This window comes from Sordaria macrospora, chromosome 4, assembly GCF_033870435.1.
Source record: "Sordaria macrospora chromosome 4, complete sequence".
NCBI classification, from domain to species: Eukaryota; Fungi; Ascomycota; class Sordariomycetes; order Sordariales; family Sordariaceae; genus Sordaria; species Sordaria macrospora.
This window is the reverse complement of record NC_089374.1, coordinates 1,102,290-1,118,903: the sequence shown is the minus strand read 5'-3', so window position 1 is coordinate 1,118,903 and position 16,614 is coordinate 1,102,290. Positions and strand designations below refer to the sequence as shown.

General features: G+C 51.9%; 6 protein-coding genes across 6 annotated transcripts; 4 read left to right on the top strand and 2 right to left on the bottom strand.

Annotated features, from left to right (window-relative positions):
• The first annotated feature begins 147 nt into the window (after positions 1–147).
• On the top strand, positions 148–869 carry SMAC4_06501 (60S ribosomal protein eL29). Its single transcript, XM_003344252.2, has 4 exons — positions 148–221; positions 290–341; positions 446–548; positions 619–869. The coding sequence occupies exons 1-4, from the start codon at positions 215–217 to the stop codon at positions 652–654; spliced, it is 198 nt and encodes a 65-aa protein (XP_003344300.1). The 5' UTR covers positions 148–214; the 3' UTR covers positions 655–869.
• Positions 870–2,632: 1,763 nt separating this feature from the next.
• On the bottom strand, positions 2,633–3,827 carry SMAC4_06502 (uncharacterized protein; the record flags this gene model as incomplete). Its single annotated transcript, XM_003344253.2, has 2 exons — positions 2,970–3,827; positions 2,633–2,904 (listed from the first exon to the last, which is right to left on the bottom strand). The coding sequence occupies exons 1-2, from the start codon at positions 3,730–3,732 to the stop codon at positions 2,633–2,635; spliced, it is 1,035 nt and encodes a 344-aa protein (XP_003344301.1). The 5' UTR covers positions 3,733–3,827.
• An 847-nt stretch (positions 3,828–4,674) lies between these two features.
• SMAC4_06503 (uncharacterized protein) lies at positions 4,675–6,386 on the bottom strand (the record flags this gene model as incomplete). Its single annotated transcript, XM_003344254.2, has 1 exon — positions 4,675–6,386. One exon carries the CDS (start codon positions 6,384–6,386, stop codon positions 4,962–4,964), a length of 1,425 nt encoding a protein of 474 aa, XP_003344302.2. The 3' UTR covers positions 4,675–4,961.
• Positions 6,387–7,295: 909 nt separating this feature from the next.
• SMAC4_06504 (uncharacterized protein) lies at positions 7,296–7,943 on the top strand (the record flags this gene model as incomplete). The annotated part of the gene is made up of 1 exon (XM_003344255.1): positions 7,296–7,943. One exon carries the CDS (start codon positions 7,296–7,298, stop codon positions 7,941–7,943), a length of 648 nt encoding a protein of 215 aa, XP_003344303.1.
• A 1,349-nt stretch (positions 7,944–9,292) lies between these two features.
• Positions 9,293–10,366, top strand: SMAC4_06505 (uncharacterized protein; the record flags this gene model as incomplete). Its single annotated transcript, XM_003344256.1, has 1 exon — positions 9,293–10,366. The coding sequence occupies one exon, from the start codon at positions 9,293–9,295 to the stop codon at positions 10,364–10,366; it is 1,074 nt and encodes a 357-aa protein (XP_003344304.1).
• A 2,166-nt stretch (positions 10,367–12,532) lies between these two features.
• SMAC4_06506 (uncharacterized protein) lies at positions 12,533–15,931 on the top strand. Its single transcript, XM_003344257.2, has 4 exons — positions 12,533–13,045; positions 13,205–13,846; positions 13,915–15,234; positions 15,293–15,931. Exons 2-4 carry the CDS (start codon positions 13,330–13,332, stop codon positions 15,316–15,318), a joined length of 1,863 nt encoding a protein of 620 aa, XP_003344305.1. The 5' UTR covers positions 12,533–13,045; positions 13,205–13,329; the 3' UTR covers positions 15,319–15,931.
• Positions 15,932–16,614: the final 683 nt, after the last annotated feature.

Sequence of the window (16,614 nt, the reverse complement as noted above, 5' to 3'; positions counted from 1 at the left end):
GCTCCACCAAACACAACTGGAAGTTGCAGTGACAAACCAACCCAGCCGATGTGGCGCACCCATGCTGCAGCCACGCACCAGCCACTCCCACCAAATTAGGGCAGTGGAAATTTCTCCCACATTTGGCGCAGGAAATAAACTCGCTTGTCTGACCTTGCAACCCCAGCAGCCTACCGAACATCGTCTGTTTGTTTGACGCCGGAAATCAGTCGCAATGGCCAGTATGTTGCCCTATTGCTGCCAGAATATCGTCATGTCGAAATAATGGAATACTGATCGTTTTCAACAGAGTCCAAGAACTCGTCTCAGCACAACCAGTCGCGGAAGGCTCACCGCAACGGGTACGACCGCCCCAGCATCACCACTTGAAGATCCGAGGAGATGGAGATGATGGATACCCCGAAATGAGCCCAGAGTGCTGACGAATTTATCTTCGCGACAACAGTATCAAGAAGCCCAAGACTTGCAGATACCCTTCCCTCAAGGGCACTGACCCCAAGTTCCGCCGCAACCATCGTCATGCTCTCCACGGTACCGCCAAGGCTCTGGTACGCCTCGATCCCCCCGATTTGCGACAATCAACCACAAGAGAGCTTGTTTCGCTAACACATTCTACAGAAGGAGTTCAAGGAGGGCAAGCGCGAGACTGCTTAGATTTCCTCTACCCAACATCTGTTGCGGGGCGTCAATGAAATACCATTCTGAATGACGAAATATTCATTCGGGACAGACAAACGAGATGACCATACTACGGTGTACATGGTGAAACTGTGATGTTCAAGGGTTTGGGATTTACTTTCTAGGTATTCAGTCACAGCAGGATTGCTCTTTTCCCCCTCTCCCTCGAAAGGGAGCGTACACGACAATACAGTTCCGACTCGACTTTGGTGAACGACCGATGCGCGCGCGATACCCGACTCCTTCCAGCCAGCACCACCCGATACTACACGATGTCCCGAGCAACCAAGGACCGACCGCATACCTTGCCCTGGTCTTCTTGACAGAATCCCCCCTCTCCTGGATCCCATTCCCGAGGTACCTTTGGACCCTGGACCTTTCCCCTTCTTTGCTTTGGACCATTACCCCGGGGGAACCGAACGGCATTAGTGTGTACAACATTGGGCTCATATACCTACGCCTCTTTGTTGAAGGATTTTATCGTGCCAAGAAGAACACTGCCATACTATTACCAAACACTTTGGTTCTCTTTTACTCTAGGGACCTTCGTGCATGAAAGTATGGCGACATCCCCTCGTTTTTGCGATCCCTTTCTGCAGCCCTTTGGTCTTTCCGGTTTCTCTGCCTCCAGGGAATCCCGGATCCAGTGGTTTGCCCTTTGCCTGACGATGTTATTCTCGTGCCTTTTCCGGATCCGGTTCGGTAAATGCTTTGCGCGCCTGTCTCAACCAGGCAGTGTCTTATTCTAGAAAGAAAATACAACGCGGTTTCAATACTTTTTAACTGTGCCCCAGCTTGCTGACCGGATCGGAGTGATCATGCCATTGTCCGCGCAGATGGGAACATGGAATTGGTGACAGATGGTTGAAAACGATCTGTTTCCCCGTTAGGTACAGTCCAAATGTCAATAAACCACAAACTCGCACGTCGTATAGCCTACTGGCCTTTCCCAGCACAGAATCAAAGACAGAATGTTGGGGATCTGACGTTATGGCAGACGATTAGGTCTGATATCGTCACGTCTAAGCAGGCATCACTCTGGTCTGGAACAATCCACCACCTCGCGCGAACACCATTCGGCTTTTTGTTCACGACATCGACAAACTACCTTGTTGAGCCGCTTGGCTCTGTCTCAGCAGGCGCTTGGGAAATCACATCAATTCATTCCATTTTTGGGGCTCCTTTTAGGCTTTCTGGAACTTTACAGGGACTGTCACGATGGCGGTCCATGATGTGATGAGGGTTGGGGTAGGCTTCACGGACACTGTCCTGATAAGCACCCTTCCACTTTTGCCAACTGGCTGAGAAGTATGCAAATAAAATGATCAAAGCCCTTTCAGCTACTCAATTGTCTTTTTATTTCTTTCTTGAAGAATGGACAGTCAACGTGGTAAGCCTCCAGAAAGACTTGTGGTGAAGCTGAAGATGGCGCTAACAACCCTAACCCATTATCATCAGGTTACACCGAAGTAAACAAAGAAAAGGGGCGAGCCCCACACACATTTGCATTTCTCTGCTTTGGATCCAGTTTCTGTACCTCAATCCGTCCTCTTCTTCAAGCCATGCTGCAATCTGAAATTGACCATTTTTGCTGCCATCGAGGACCAAGCCTTTTTCCGTCTCCGTTACCAACCGCACTTCCGATTCAAAATGCTCGCTTCAAGGGCGGCGCGCGTGCACGACCTTGAATCACCCAACATCCAACAGCCATACGCCTATCCGTTGCCACTGCCATGTACCGCCTTCAGTCTTTGTTCTCAGCCTAACATGGGCGTGAGTTGTTCATCTGGGTATTCGTCGCCATCCTTCTCTCCATCCTTCCGACGATTCCAGATCTTCGGCGGCCCACTCAGCGTATAAACCCTCGATGCCAACCAATACCAGTCAATAAGGTGACCATCCTCTTTTAGACCTTCAATCGTTCCATAATGACGGTATTATCGGGGGCGTCCCTTCAAATGCCCATGAACCCGCCCAGGCTAGTCAGCGCTGCTTCATCTTGAGCCTGCTCCTCGCTACGGGCGATATCATGGTGCGCCTCTTCCTCGAAATCCTCCCGATAAGTGAAAGTGCAGAGTCCAGCGTTTGGTAATCCCTCGGGTGCCTTGCGACCAGATGCACGCGGCTGCGAAAGTTCACGCACCATTAGAGACTCATTGTCGCCACACCGTCCTGGATCGCCTCCATTTCCCTCCTCTCCTTTGCCATTATTTTCTGAGAATCCCCCTGAAGAGACTCCGCAGTCTCAAGTCCAGTCCAATAATCATGCTTGTCAGTACTATCAGAATTACCCTGATGATCGAGGTCCATACGATTGCCACTCTCAACATTGGCAAGCTCCCGATCTCGATTAACGTCCATACCCATCTCCATCTTCTCATCCGAATCGGAGTCTGAAACCTCGGAGGTCAACAAAGCTTCCAACGCCATCAACGCTCTCTTCGCCCGCTTCAACAGCCCCCTCACCTTCTTTGCTGCCTGCTGGCTCGGCAAAAACGGAAGAGTAAGCACGGGCGCTATGGCTGTCAAAGGCTTGTAGACCAAGGCGTGGGCATCGTCCCTGATGACCTGAAGGGCTTTGCGCTGTTGGATTTGGGCTTCAATACCTCGAACGGGGGAGATGAGAGACATTGGGGATGGAGGAGGTGCGAGAATGCCTCTGTTGCTCTCTGAGACGAGCTTGTTATCAACGACGTCGAACCTGGGACTGGAAAGCTCTGGGTCGCAAAGCGACTGCACAAAGACATAGTATCTCTCTGTGAGCCGGTTGAGTGAAGCGTTGTAGGGCCTAGTGGGGATTCTCTTGGCTTTGGGCTTGGGCTTGCGGCGGAGGTAGTCGGCGTTGAAGATCGAGGACGTGTGGTACAATGTCTTGGATTTGTGGGCTTGAGGAGCTGGAAGAGCGAATCGAACGCTCTTTGGTTTGAGTGGCGTCCACGAGGCTGTACTGGGAGAGGTGGAGGTGAGGGGATGTTGTTGCTGTTTGTCGGGAGTCGCGGGTGGTGTTGGCGGGAGATGAGTGAGGTCGAGGGGAGGTGGTCGCGGGCAAGACATGATTTTGATGGGCTATACTAGGTCAAGGTATCTTTGGAGGTTGTCAGATTTGTGTCAGCGATTGTCTCGCAGTGGTTTGCCTACCTACCTGTTGTTGCTGCGTCGAAAGGTGAGTAGGTGAACAATAGTTCAGCTCACTATCAAATATCCAGGACACTCGATCACGATATTGTGGGTTCTTATCCAGGCGTTTCTCTGATTGCTTATCAAGATCCCACCGGGTGATGAGTTGATTCTCAAAGCTCAACTTCCTTTTGTGGGAAAGCGTTGACATCCAGTGTTGCTTGTTGACGTTTTGGACGCGGCTGTATTTGAAGGTTAGTTTATGCGAATGAATCAGCAATACCTCGAGTGCATTTTGTGCTTGGCTTTAACGATTTAAAAGGCATCTTCTGCGTTTTGGTGAGTGGACCATCAATCCTGAGTCAAGACGTTGGATCAAACGCTGACAATTTTTGAGACGACAAGTTCGAGATGCAGACCTTACCCTCCTGGATTTGGACGACTGAGCTACCTCGGATGACTAGACAAACCATGTTGTTCGTCTCAAGATGTAGGATCTGGTTGAAGTGAATGGAACACACTACGGCCAGAAGGGAGGGAAGTAGGCCAGTATGGGTGGAGGGGAAGCAGCTCAGCGTGACAATTTTGCGACCACTTTGCGACCACCGATATTCCAACCAAAACCCGAGATTCGAAACTCGTTCAAGTTTGCAAAATAAAGGAAGAAAGCCAATGGATATTGTTGCGATATTTTCAATCAGCGTTAAGCGCGACAAAAATTGCAAAAAGCTAAGTCGCCCTGTTAAGCTTGCGGAACGAACCTCAATCCTCCAGTCAGCGATCTACGAAAATGTACCTCGGATACCGCGCACCCGACGATTTTTCATCAACGGGACCGCTGCACCATATAGACACAGTCCTTGGGCTCTCGTTGTGATGGAAGAATCGGATAAGGGACCTTATAAGGTGCCCTACAGGTCTACAGGTGGTAAATGTCCCACATCGGTTGAGGTACAGGCGACCTTTGGTTTGAGTAAGTGTTGTTTTTATTTTCAGTATCTCTCGCTGGTCAGTCTTCTCTAATGTTCCGAATCCCATCTCTATTCTAGATCTCGCTTCTACCTCGTCAGTAAATTCCAAGTCGCATCGCACCCTAGCTATAGCCTGCAATCCCTCCGATCCAAAAACATCTACCAACCCTTATTTTCATCTGCAGACGCCATCTACTACTGCCTCCGACCCCACGCGGGATTCCAGCTCCAACCCGCACCCGGATCGCAAGGGTGCGCCAAAGAAAGACACGCCCTCGGGTCAACTCCTCCAGATTCCTCGCTCCAAATGCTTTCCTCGGGCTCCTTCATGTCAGCATCCTCCTCCATTCTCTCCTTGTCGACTTCTTCCCCGTTAGCATGGTCGACCTTGGCGGTCTCCGTTTCGTCCGCGTCATCCAGTTTCATCCCATCATCCTCCGGCTCCCTCTTCACAGGCCTATCCTCCACCCTAGCCTCTGCTCTCAGAATCTCCTCCCAGTCAACTGGCTCGTCAAGCATTTCCTCCTCCATTTCTTTCAACATGTCCGCGATTTGCTCGTCGGTGAATTCGGGCCACTCGATGCCCTCGAACTGGGCACCCACGTTCAGGTTCAAGTCTATGTCCAGGCCAGAACCCATGGCCACATCCCGAGCAGGGACCTCCCTCTGCTTGCTTGCCTGCTCGCTTCCGCTCTCCCTCTCCCCCTCACGACCCCTTCCCCTCCTCTTACCCTCACTTCCAGTGGGCAAGCTCACATGCACCTTCTCCAAAGGTTGCAACGGCTGCCTCAACCTCCCACTCCAAACCCGATGATTAATCTCCACCTGCAACTCGTGCAAATCCCTGAAACAGCAATCCACCTGCATCTTCAGAATCTTCAGCCTCTCCGCGTCAAACAAATCTTCGAACCGCTCGAAGACGCAACCGCGCATGACTTCGAGCTCGTGAGCGTGCAACTCCAGTTGGATCTTGATGTCTTGGATCCTTTCCGCGTCTTCAGTGGCGGCGGTAGCGGCGGCAACCGCGTCTTCGTAGACGTTGACGGGGCCTGCGGAGCGTAAATGCGGGAAGGAGGGAACGGTTGGAATGATCGGGACGGGAACGTCGTTCACTCGCTCTTGTAGATCTCGGCAGATCTTGGAGATGGAGACGAGGTCGCGGGGGAGGTTGTGCCGGAGGCGGCGGCGACGGAGGTGGGAGAGGGTGAGGACGCTGGGATGTAGTTGGGGACGTTGGATAGGAACGGGAAAGAAGTCCGGGGCGGGTTCCGAAGGGGGTTCTTCGCGCTTGATATGGACACGCTTAACACGGACACGGGGCTCCGGGCTGAGAAGTCGCGGGGTGTTGGCGAGGGAGGTGAGGGGGAAGAGTGTAGGTGATGTGGGCTCGTTCATCTTGTTGTATGTGGTTGTTTTGGTGGTAAGTCCTAACACCTGTGGGTTTTGTCTTTTTCGTCGAACTCCCTGAGCTTGTCTTGGTGATGCCCGACAATCTACTCGCTTTTCGCTGTGTTCTAGTAGGAATCTTTTCAGTCGATGACGACGATGAAGTACCAGGAGCTGGAGTAAGTGAGCTCGAGGGCAGTAGTATATATCCCTATAGGGGATCTGAGATATCATTTTGACGCTCATCACGAGTACTCTCGGTAACCTATCGTGACGAGAGGCCATGGTGGTGAAGCTCTGGAGGCCGGTCGCAGTGAATTGAACAACAGTACGGTAACTGTACATAATGGCATTGTACAAGGGAACAGTGATGCACGGTGGTGCAGGTTTCTTATATACATATGAGACAACGGACAAAGGGAAGCGTTTGTCCAGAACAGCCGAGCTGTTGATGTGCTTATCATTCTTTACAAAGGATGAGAGCTCATGCAATTGGACATATCAACTCCCCGACGCTTGCTGGATTCCCCATGACGAGAAGACGTCGAACCGGATGAATGGGTGGCAACTCCGTGGCATGCGTCGGTAGCTACCGTAGCTGGTATGAAGACACTTCTTTCCCATCTTGGCCGTTTGCTTTTCCACGAAAGGATATTGATAACTCGGATGAAGCTCATCAGATGAATGGCATTGCCAGTCCTTCAACTATCTGAGACAGCGGGGAGCCGTTCATTGGAGGTCCACGGGGTTCTGTGAACAACGCATCACGGGTGACAGCCCCATTGTTTAGTGCTGTTCGGATCAAAGGGCGGCATACTGCGGGAACTGACGAGAGCTTCATACAATCAATGAATGGCCTCGTTGTCAACGAAACGTACCTAAAAATGTCAAGAAATTGTGCCGTTCCTGTACGACGGGGATCCAATGTATAAATCTCACGATGTCTAACTTTCTCTTCGTTGAGTTGTCTGATAGCGAACATCCCCCTTTTCTTTTGTGGTAGCGGTCTTTCTCTCTTTCTCAATTTTCTCATTTGTTTGTCGTTTTCCAGATTATGACTCTGGCAGTTAACCCACTATCACTTGGCAATCACCTACTCCTAATCAACCGCAGGTCGGTCGGAAAACAAAACACACAAAAAATATGAAGCACAATACTCCCCTTCAAACACCGGTCGCTGTGCACCACAAATCTAGCACTCTCTCAAGTCCCCAAGACAGCACCACCACCACCTCCTCCTCCTCCTCTTCCTCTAATCCCAACCCCGACCCAGTAATACCCGAACAAGACCTCGCCCCCATCAAAGCCCGCGTAAAGGAGTACATCCACCGACACACCCGCCAAACTCATCATGTCTACCACTTCTCCTTCTCCTGCTGCTCTTCTTCTTCTTCTTCTCAGTTAGACGAAGGTCCTGAAAAAGGCGAGCTCCACCAAACAGTACAAATGCTCAGAAACGCTCAAAAAATCAACTCCGACCTTTGGTACGTACACCGTTCACTGACCGACGAAAAGGGGGTTACCAAAAGCCAGCTACATACCCAGCTTTTGCCTAAGCTCGAGCAGTGTCTGAAGGAGCTGGATGATGCGTTATGGACTTTTGATGGGTTGAAGAGACAGATTGAGGTGACTAGAAGGAGTAGTGTGAGGTGTAGTGAAAGGGAAAGCGGAAGGGAAGAAGTAGACCGGGAGGTAAGCAAGAGCAATGCGAAGCAGCAGATGCAGCGACAAGCATGGAATAAGGCTAAATCTTCGGCTTCGCAGTTGATTAGGGGTATTTTTGCCGTTTAGCTTTCACTTTGCGGAGGCCGGTCGCGGAGGTGAGATTGGAAGGAAAGTAGGGGGAGGGTACAACCTGACTGGAGTTGAGTGATTCATTTTGAATAATTTTTGACCGAGTCTTTCCATCTTGAACCGAAAAGCAGCAGCGGTTGTTGGTGTATGTGTGCTAAATTCGTCGTGCCAGGAACTCTTGACCCCGGGAAGTGATGCGTGACATGTGCTGATGGCTCTTTCCGCAAAGACTCGGGGGATTGAATCAAAGTAGCGAAGGGGTCGTGTTTTTACACCGAACACGTTACGACCAGTAAATTACACGCCCAGCCCTGATCTTTGTGACTTTCAATCTAACATCTAACCCTTTACTACATGAAACAATCCTCGATGGACTCTATCTAACGTATTCATCATTTTATGTAAACCCTATCGCAGTTTCGCAACGTCCTTTTTCTCGCCAAGGCGAGCCGCACTGGACTGTCCATGTTCGGTCTATTTTCACGAGCACTTCGGAGATGTTGTCAACTCCTGTCTGTTCCCTGACTCCCTCCACTGCATAGCATCTTAGGTCCAAGGAAAATTCGGCGTGATCTGTACATTTCCAGGCTGAGTCACTGCACCTGCAGCATTGCAGACTGTTCGAATGGTCTTCTAAGCCCCAAACCTTAAGGCACTAACCCATCCACCATGTGGATTCTGTCAATCAGGCATTGGAGAAGAAAAAGGAAAAAAAAACGAGGAAAAGAAAAGGAAAAGAAGAGGGCTGTGCCCGGAGTCTTTGAAGTACCGCTACGCTCCTTCCCTACCCATTTCATACCCTACGCCGTAAAAGGGTTACTTCCCCTCCAGTCATTTGAGATGCCACAGGAAAACAAAGACACAGGCTGCTCCTTCTGCAATCCATCAGCGAATGACAGAGTTCAAGGCACTGATACGGCGGGAATGAAAGTGAGAAACCAAACTCGTGTTGAACTGGACACTCCTGTTCAGCCTGTTGAATTCGTTCTACCACCACAGTCGGACATGTGTTCGCCAATATCATCATCCAACAGCCAAGACCATACCTCGGCCGCCCCAGCGTCAACCTACCCCGAGGTACCGCGGCCACAACAGATAGTGAGAGACTCTGTGATATTCCGAAACTGCGAGCGAGGGAGGGAATCCAGTTGACACCAGTCACTTATGTCTAGACCACAGGTGGGGAGATCATCCTCCCTGACCACGGCCCGCGGAAGAAACCGACAACAAGCAAGATACTCCTCCCACCACCAACATCGGCTCATGCAGCACTCTCATCACGTATTCTAGCTCAAACAGTGCCAGTATACAGGGGCACTGAACACCACCCATGGAAGGCGCCCGCGATGAGGACGGCAAAGGCACAAGGGAGGAGGAGTCCAGTTAACAATGCGATCGATACGAAATGGGTGCCGAGCGGCCGTCGGCAAAGGACCAAATCCGAGTTTATCGAAAACATAGCTCGAAACGGTACATTTGCCGAAGAGCTCAAAGACATGAATGAACGCCTCGAAGAGCTGAGGAGATTTACCCTTACAATGTCACCCGTCGTCCCCCTGTTCAAGGCCTTGGAAGCCAGGACAGACAAGTTCAGGGAAAGTCTCAGGGAAAGTCTCAGGGAAAGTGTCACGGAAAGTGTCAAGGAAAGTGTCAAGGAAAGTGTCAAGGAAAGTGTCAAGGAAGTTCCCAAGGAAAGTATCAAGGAACTTGTCAAGGATGGAGAGCTCTCCGAGGATGAAGAAGAGCTCTCTGAGGAGAACATGAGCCTCGTGACCAAGTGGGCGCTGGAAAAAGAACTGGCAGCGTGGAGGCACGCGCATGACAAGTTACTGGAGCGTATACACGCTGCAATCAAACACGTCGTGAAGAAGTTCTTTGTTCGTCGCGGACCGGTCCTGGGCGAGAGGGCAGGATATGAACGGAAGAAGCACATATCCGTGCAGGAGAGCGCCTGGGTGTTGAATGATTTGAAGGCTACGTTTCCGGAGGCTGTGGAGGAGTTTGGGAAGCAAGCACGAGCTGGGCCAGCGGATGGAGGCGGGTGTGCAGCTCCGCCGAATTCGAGGGCTGACATGTTGTCGTTGTTGGACTTTGTTGGTGGTGGTCGTTCTTCCCAATCATCATCATCACCACCACGACCACCACCACTACCAAAATGGCCCCCTCCAACAAAGACACTGATTTCTTATACGATGCCATCAAGTTCTACGCCGTCGACTCCTTCAGAGCCAAGCAGAAGTACAGAGAAGAAGAGGAACCAAGCGGAGAGTGAGGAGCCGCAAGAGTTGGCTGTGCGCGTCAAGAGGACGAAAGTTGATGAGATGCAATCACAACCCGTAGCGCGCGAGGGTGATGAGGAGCGGAAAGCTGTTGGTGTGGTGCCCACGGAGCCAAAAGTTCGTGAAGGTTATTGGCACTGAACTTGTTGAAGGGGAGGAAGTCTTGAGATGTCTTTGGACTTGCCTTTGGATTTGCTTCTGGACTTGTTTCTGGACTCGTCTCGGGGCTTATATTCGGGGGTGTCCTTGCTTCTTTATCTTGAAGGCGGCCCTTCTGGGGAGAACACTTGTCTTCCTGTATCGGATCCATTTACGAGTGCGATTTTGGGAGTTGTTAGAAACTTCGGTGGTCGGTTTTGTTGTTGTTTCGTTTCCCCGGAGTGTCTCTTGGATTAGCAGATGGTGGGCAGAGTTGCAATGTTTTAGAGCGATACTACCTTGACAAATAAAAGCACTGACTTGTTTCTCGTCAATACGACACTTCTGGTTTGTGAGTGAAAAGAGAGTGATGATGATTATATCAGGGGAATGTCGCATTCGATGATGGGTAGCATTGAACCCTAACCCTTTTGAGATACCACGAAAGTTTGCCTGTTTAAGCGAAAAGGGGTTCCACACTTGGCCTGGAAAAGGGAGGGAATGTAAGTGTCTAACAAAATTGCCTGTAACTCACGGCCATTCAAGATAGGGAAAATGGGTAGAGAGCGTAGAGGTGCCACGCTGTGAGCCCATCAATCATTCTCCAGTAAAATCCTGGATAGCCACTGGCGTTTGACGATAGGCGGTTTCCGTTTTCTAAACAAGCTGTTGCTGCAGGTGAAGGGCATGCCCCCTTTGAATCTCGGGTGAATTGTTAGAGGTTTCCATTTTCAGTCGGCAGTCTCAAGCCAGTGTCACGATGCTGAATGTTCTAGCCCCACCTCGTCCCGCTTTCCGCCCCTTCCGTTGGAGGTCTTGGCCCTCTGTGCTGGGTTGCAGTGAGAACATCGAAACACTGCCCTGGAAGGCGAGCGCCTGGGCGGTCCCCATTGGACGAGGGGGATGTTAGCGCTAGCGCCCATAATGTAAGACGGTGGCACCAATGGCAAAGCCAATCACTAACAGTAGCAGCTCCTCCCCAGGCAAATGACATCCGGGAGGCACCTCACTGTAGTGTCCATGCGACTGTGCGTCGAGGTCTTCGGTGACCTGGACTTCCACTCCGATTCCACTTCCTCCTTCCTCACCTGAACCACCTCACTTTCAACGGACAACAACTTGGATGTTCCGAGTCCCGTTCTCCTCTTCCTTATCCCTCCTCTCCGTTACCTATCTTACCAACCACCCAACTGACGACAACCTACCTGCTCAGTCACGGCCACAGCGTTAGGTTCTAGGTACCGACTGGAGACTCTTGCGATTGACGACTGACACGCCGGCGCGTGAGAGAGACCATCTTTATAACCATCATCACCATCACTACGGGACTGCTGCTGGCACAGGCGGAAAGGTCGACAAAGGACAGAGGGCAGGACCTGTGGATTCCCGTTCAGGTATATCATTTGGGGATTCCTTCAACTTGTTGTCTTGAATATCAATACGTCCATCGTTTTAATGGGTGAGTTTCGGCCTTTTCTCTCTCTTGCTGCTATTTCTGTTTTCATGTTTCCTATTTTCAAGCACTTTGTTCCCGGTCCCCGGCCCTGACCCCGACCCCGACCCCGACCCCGACCCCAAACCCATACACTCTGCCTCGATCCGGCGCCGTTCCGTGTCTTGTGTGTCTTGGGCAAACTCCCGAGTCCTTTGACGAGTAACGGAACGAACAATGGCCAGCATCTTCCCTAGCATGGCTGGACTTTGGCAGTGGCCGGCTTCTGGCATGAAGTACCCTGTGATATCAGTCACTCAGTCTCCACCTCCACCAACGAACGGGGCCGCGGACTGGAGTCGGGTATGAGAATCACAGAATGGGGCCACAATGTCGCAAAAAGTCTACGAGAAACGGAGTGTTACGCTGAGCGGATCCGGGCCAGTTTAGCCGCTTTTGGTGATTCTGCAACAGAGTCTCCAGCATGCTGCTTGTCCGCGCCGACGTCTGTGTCTCGGTCTGGCGTCTCCGTCTCGTTCGGCACAATGAATGGTGCAGTGGCCGCGTCACTGTACACTGGGGATGGAGAATCACTAGAAGCTTCATCACACACTTCTTCCACTTCTGCTCCTCTATTTCCCAGGCCTCCCCCATTCAGCTGCCCCGGTCTGCCCGCCCCAACCAACAATTCGTTTTCCTTGAACAACTCCAACTCCTCCCGTTCTTCCTTCCTTCCTTCTTTCTTTCTTTCTTTCTTTCTTTCTTTCTCCTCCCCCGCTGCCCTCGCTCCCCTCCCCACTCAACAGCTCCAACCCTTCAATGGCCACAAGGCCCTAACCACCCGTCTCCTACTTTATTCTTCCCTTTCCAACATTTGATCATCTTTGTTTGGCCTGTTTCGGCCTTTGCGCGCGCAACTCAACATATTCCCCCCCGCATTGCGCAGCACCCCTCGGTTGTCGGTTGTTGGCCTGACCCTCGCTGACTCGATCGCTCACTTCCAATGTTTGACACAGAAAACCGAAATCGCTAAACGTCATCCTTCTTTGCGCAAATCTTCGACACTCCTTTGAGGCCAGCCAGTTACTGCAGGAGCTTTCGCAAGTCTCGCGCCCATTCTACACACGCCCTATTTTCACACACCCACACACTTCGATCGCGTCGACTTCGAAAGTCTCGCTTGACTCTGCCTAATCCCAAGCAATAATTCTCCAATCACTTCACATACGCAACTGGAGGAGGACATCAGGGTACGTGCCAAATACCTACTTCACCCCGGCCAGCAGGGACCATATTAGGTGGCCTATACACACATGTCATTGACGGGACCAACAACCTTTTCCTCGGTTTGTTGGTAGAAAGCTCATCGGATGACCGACTGCCATTACAGAAGCTAACTTTCACAATAGCCGTCTGCCCTGTTTCAGCTTTTGCCTCGAGACCCTAGCGCTTCGGTTACATTCTCCAGGCACCTTTCTCGACTAGCTTTTCCCCAACTCGCGACCTCGTCCCGTCCCGACCCTCGGTCACGATCATGCTCAACATGTCCAACATTATGAGCAACCGCAACAGCACCCCCGAGGCTAGCAATGTCTCTTCGCTGAGGCCCCCCTCTTCTCGCGCCATTGGCTCCAACCACGGCCTTCGCGCCTCTGCCGATGTGGCCGCGCTTACCGGCGCTCAGGCCGCCGCAAGCCGCATTCGCCCGTCGTCCGACTTTTACGGCCAGCCGCAGTCCGGCCAGGTGCAGGGCGGTGCCGAGCTGGACCCCCAAGACAAGCTGGCGCAGCAGTGGATTGCCGACATTGACCAATATGAGACCACTCTCGAGGAGATGGCTGCCGCTACGCTTGATCAGGACTTCAAGGATGAACTCAGCGCTATTGAACAGTGGTTCCGCGTCCTGAGCGAAGCTGAGCGCACAGCTGCCCTTTATGCTCTGCTTCAGCAGACTACCCAGGTCCAGATCCGTTTCTTCATCCAGGTCCTCCAGCAGATGGGCAAGAACCACCCCATGTCGGGAGTTCTGTCCCCTGCTAACTTTGACAAGGGTTTGTGCAACTGCCCCATTGCTTAATTGTTGAACATCGTGCTGACAGCATCCCTTGAATACCTATAGATCCCATGTCGAGCCGCTTGAGCGATGCTATGGGCAAGCTGGAAGTCGGATCGGCCCGTAACTCGCTTGCCCGCCCCAGTGGCGGCGCCAACAAGAGACACTCGGGGCTGGATCAGAGCACGATCAACACCATGTTCCCGGATGCTGTTGCGGCCATTGCTACGGAGAAGGCCAAATTCACTCAGCAAACAGGCAACCCTCCGCCTTCGAACCGTAACAGCCTGGTTGACAACCGCAACTCCCTCGCTGCCCCCACGGTTTCCGGCCCCAAGGATGACACCAATGGACAAAACCCGGCCTCCCCGTGGGGTCCCAGCGACGCTTCTCGGCCCAAGTCATCCACCGGCCAGACTCCGATGGGCCAGTTTGTGCAACCCCCGCCGTCGGCCGGTGGTTTGCGTTCCCCTCGTCCTCCGCAGCTGAGCAGTAACTCCAACATTCAGAGCACGACCCTTACTGCGGCTGAGCCGCAGCTGACTGAGCTCCCGCTGCTATCCCCTTACACCTCTAGTGGTAACTGGGCCTCGATGGTCAACACACCCATGGTTCCAACTTTCGGCCAAACGCAAGGAAACAATGCCGACATGGTAGCCAACGCGACAGCCATGAAGCTGGCCGCACTCTCGACGGTAAACAACCGCTTTGCTTTGGACGACGCGCGCCGCTATCGCCGTGCTCGTTCCAACGATGGAGCACCTGGCCAGAATCACGGTCAGATGCCCCTCTCGCCGGGGCCTCAGGGAATTCCGAGCACCAATGTGGTCATGATCAACGAGCACGGGCAAGTCTTGAGCCACGACCATGTTTTGGCGCTTCAGCAGCAACAACAACATGGTCTGCAACAGGGTCTTGGCGGCTTTGGTGGCCATCGTTCACGCCCCACCTCACCCGGTATTGCGGTGCCCAACTACGGCCCCGCATTGCAGTTTACCTCGCCGCAGAACAATGGCTTCCTTAGCGCGTATGACAGTGGTGCACCCGGCTTGATCAACAATGGACTGGTTCCAATGATGGGTCAATTTAACCTGGGCGGCCACCACGCAGAGGGCTATCTTTCGGACCATTCCGAGATCAACCGTGGCCGCTCTCCGCGTGGTCGCAGAGGCAGCTCGAAGCCGCCTGAGGATCCTACCGACCCTACTCTCCTGCAGGATATCCCTAGCTGGCTGCGGAGCCTGCGTCTGCACAAGTACACAGACAACTTGAAGGACATGAAGTGGACGGATTTGATCGAGCTAGACGACAAGCAGCTGGAGGAGCGTGGTGTCAATGCTTTGGGCGCTAGACGCAAGATGCTCAAGGTCTTTGAACAAGTCAAGGGTGAGTCTTGCAATCCCCTATGGACCTAAGTGGATCGAAGGCTAACAACCTAATGCAGAGGCTAAAAACGAAGGCAAGATCTAGCTTGGCAGCTGTTGCGACAGAGAACCAGGATAGGCGCCCACGAACCTGAGTTAGGCGCCCATTGGACTCGCCAACAACAAGGCATTTTGATCAAGGCCTGTCGACAATGACATAGGGCAGAAGTGTTGGAGTTTGCCGCGATCTTGATCGGAGATATAGGATGATGTAGCCGGTATGGGCTACTACACTGACAACCCGTTTCTTTCTTTCTTTCTTTCTTTCTTCCGTTCGTTCTGATTTAATGTCCACAATGCAATAGTTTTGCTACATATATATGTGGGGACAAGAGGCACATCTTTTTGGAGTAGAGTTGAGTTGGTGGGCAGCAATGATTCCCACCCATTTCACATGTCTAGGCAACCGTGAAAACACATTGGAGGAGACAGAGGAACAAGCAGGATGAAAATAAATACAACTAGCGTTTGTATAACAAAGATTAGCGATGAAGTTGATGCGACATGGTGTTTGCGGTAGTGGGAAGCCCAGATTCCAAGCCCGAAGTAGGTGGAGAGAAAGAGTTGGACTTGACTGGAGAAGCGATAGATGTTCGTACTTGTTCATGGCATAGTGAAGCTAGCGGAGATAATCCAGTTGTTATAACACTCGTGCATGCTTCGTCTGAAGTGAAAAAATAACTCTTGGATCCCAAGATGACTTCCGTGTCTTCATAGCTGTGATGGTGACCGGGATGAAATGGAGCGAGACAGTGAATGGTGGAGGTCCCAGAAGGACCATATTTAAAATGGATCCTCCGACTGCCCCGGTTCTGATTGGCCAATATGTCAATTCTCGACTTATCAATCCATCTTCGACAAGTCCGTTGCCTTCACATGTACATCAACCTCATCATCCTCACCAATCTCCAATACCAATCCCGGCCAGGTACGTTGTCTTGTCGCAAGAATCTTTCCTGGACCAGGACGACAGCCATTGACGTTATCCGTAGAATTTCAAAGGGACCTTCCGGGAAAAGCTTGCACACCCGCGTTCTGCAGCACAGGCCTTGTCGACCTCTTAAAAAAACGGAACTTCAAAAACCCGCCAAAATTTTATAACCTTCACTCAACCAACTCGCCCGTTCGTAAAACATCGATACTTCTGTCAACGGTATCCGCGATCAATGGTCTAGTCACCGATGGAACTCATCAAGTCGGTCAATCTCGGGAACTGAGGAGTCGACCTGGTGTAACAGCCTGGTAATTGGCGAGCTTGACGTTCTGGGTGAACCAGAAGTGAGGTGTGAGGCGATTCGCACTTTCGAGCCTACGGACCGAGACAGTCACTCGCCACGAGAAG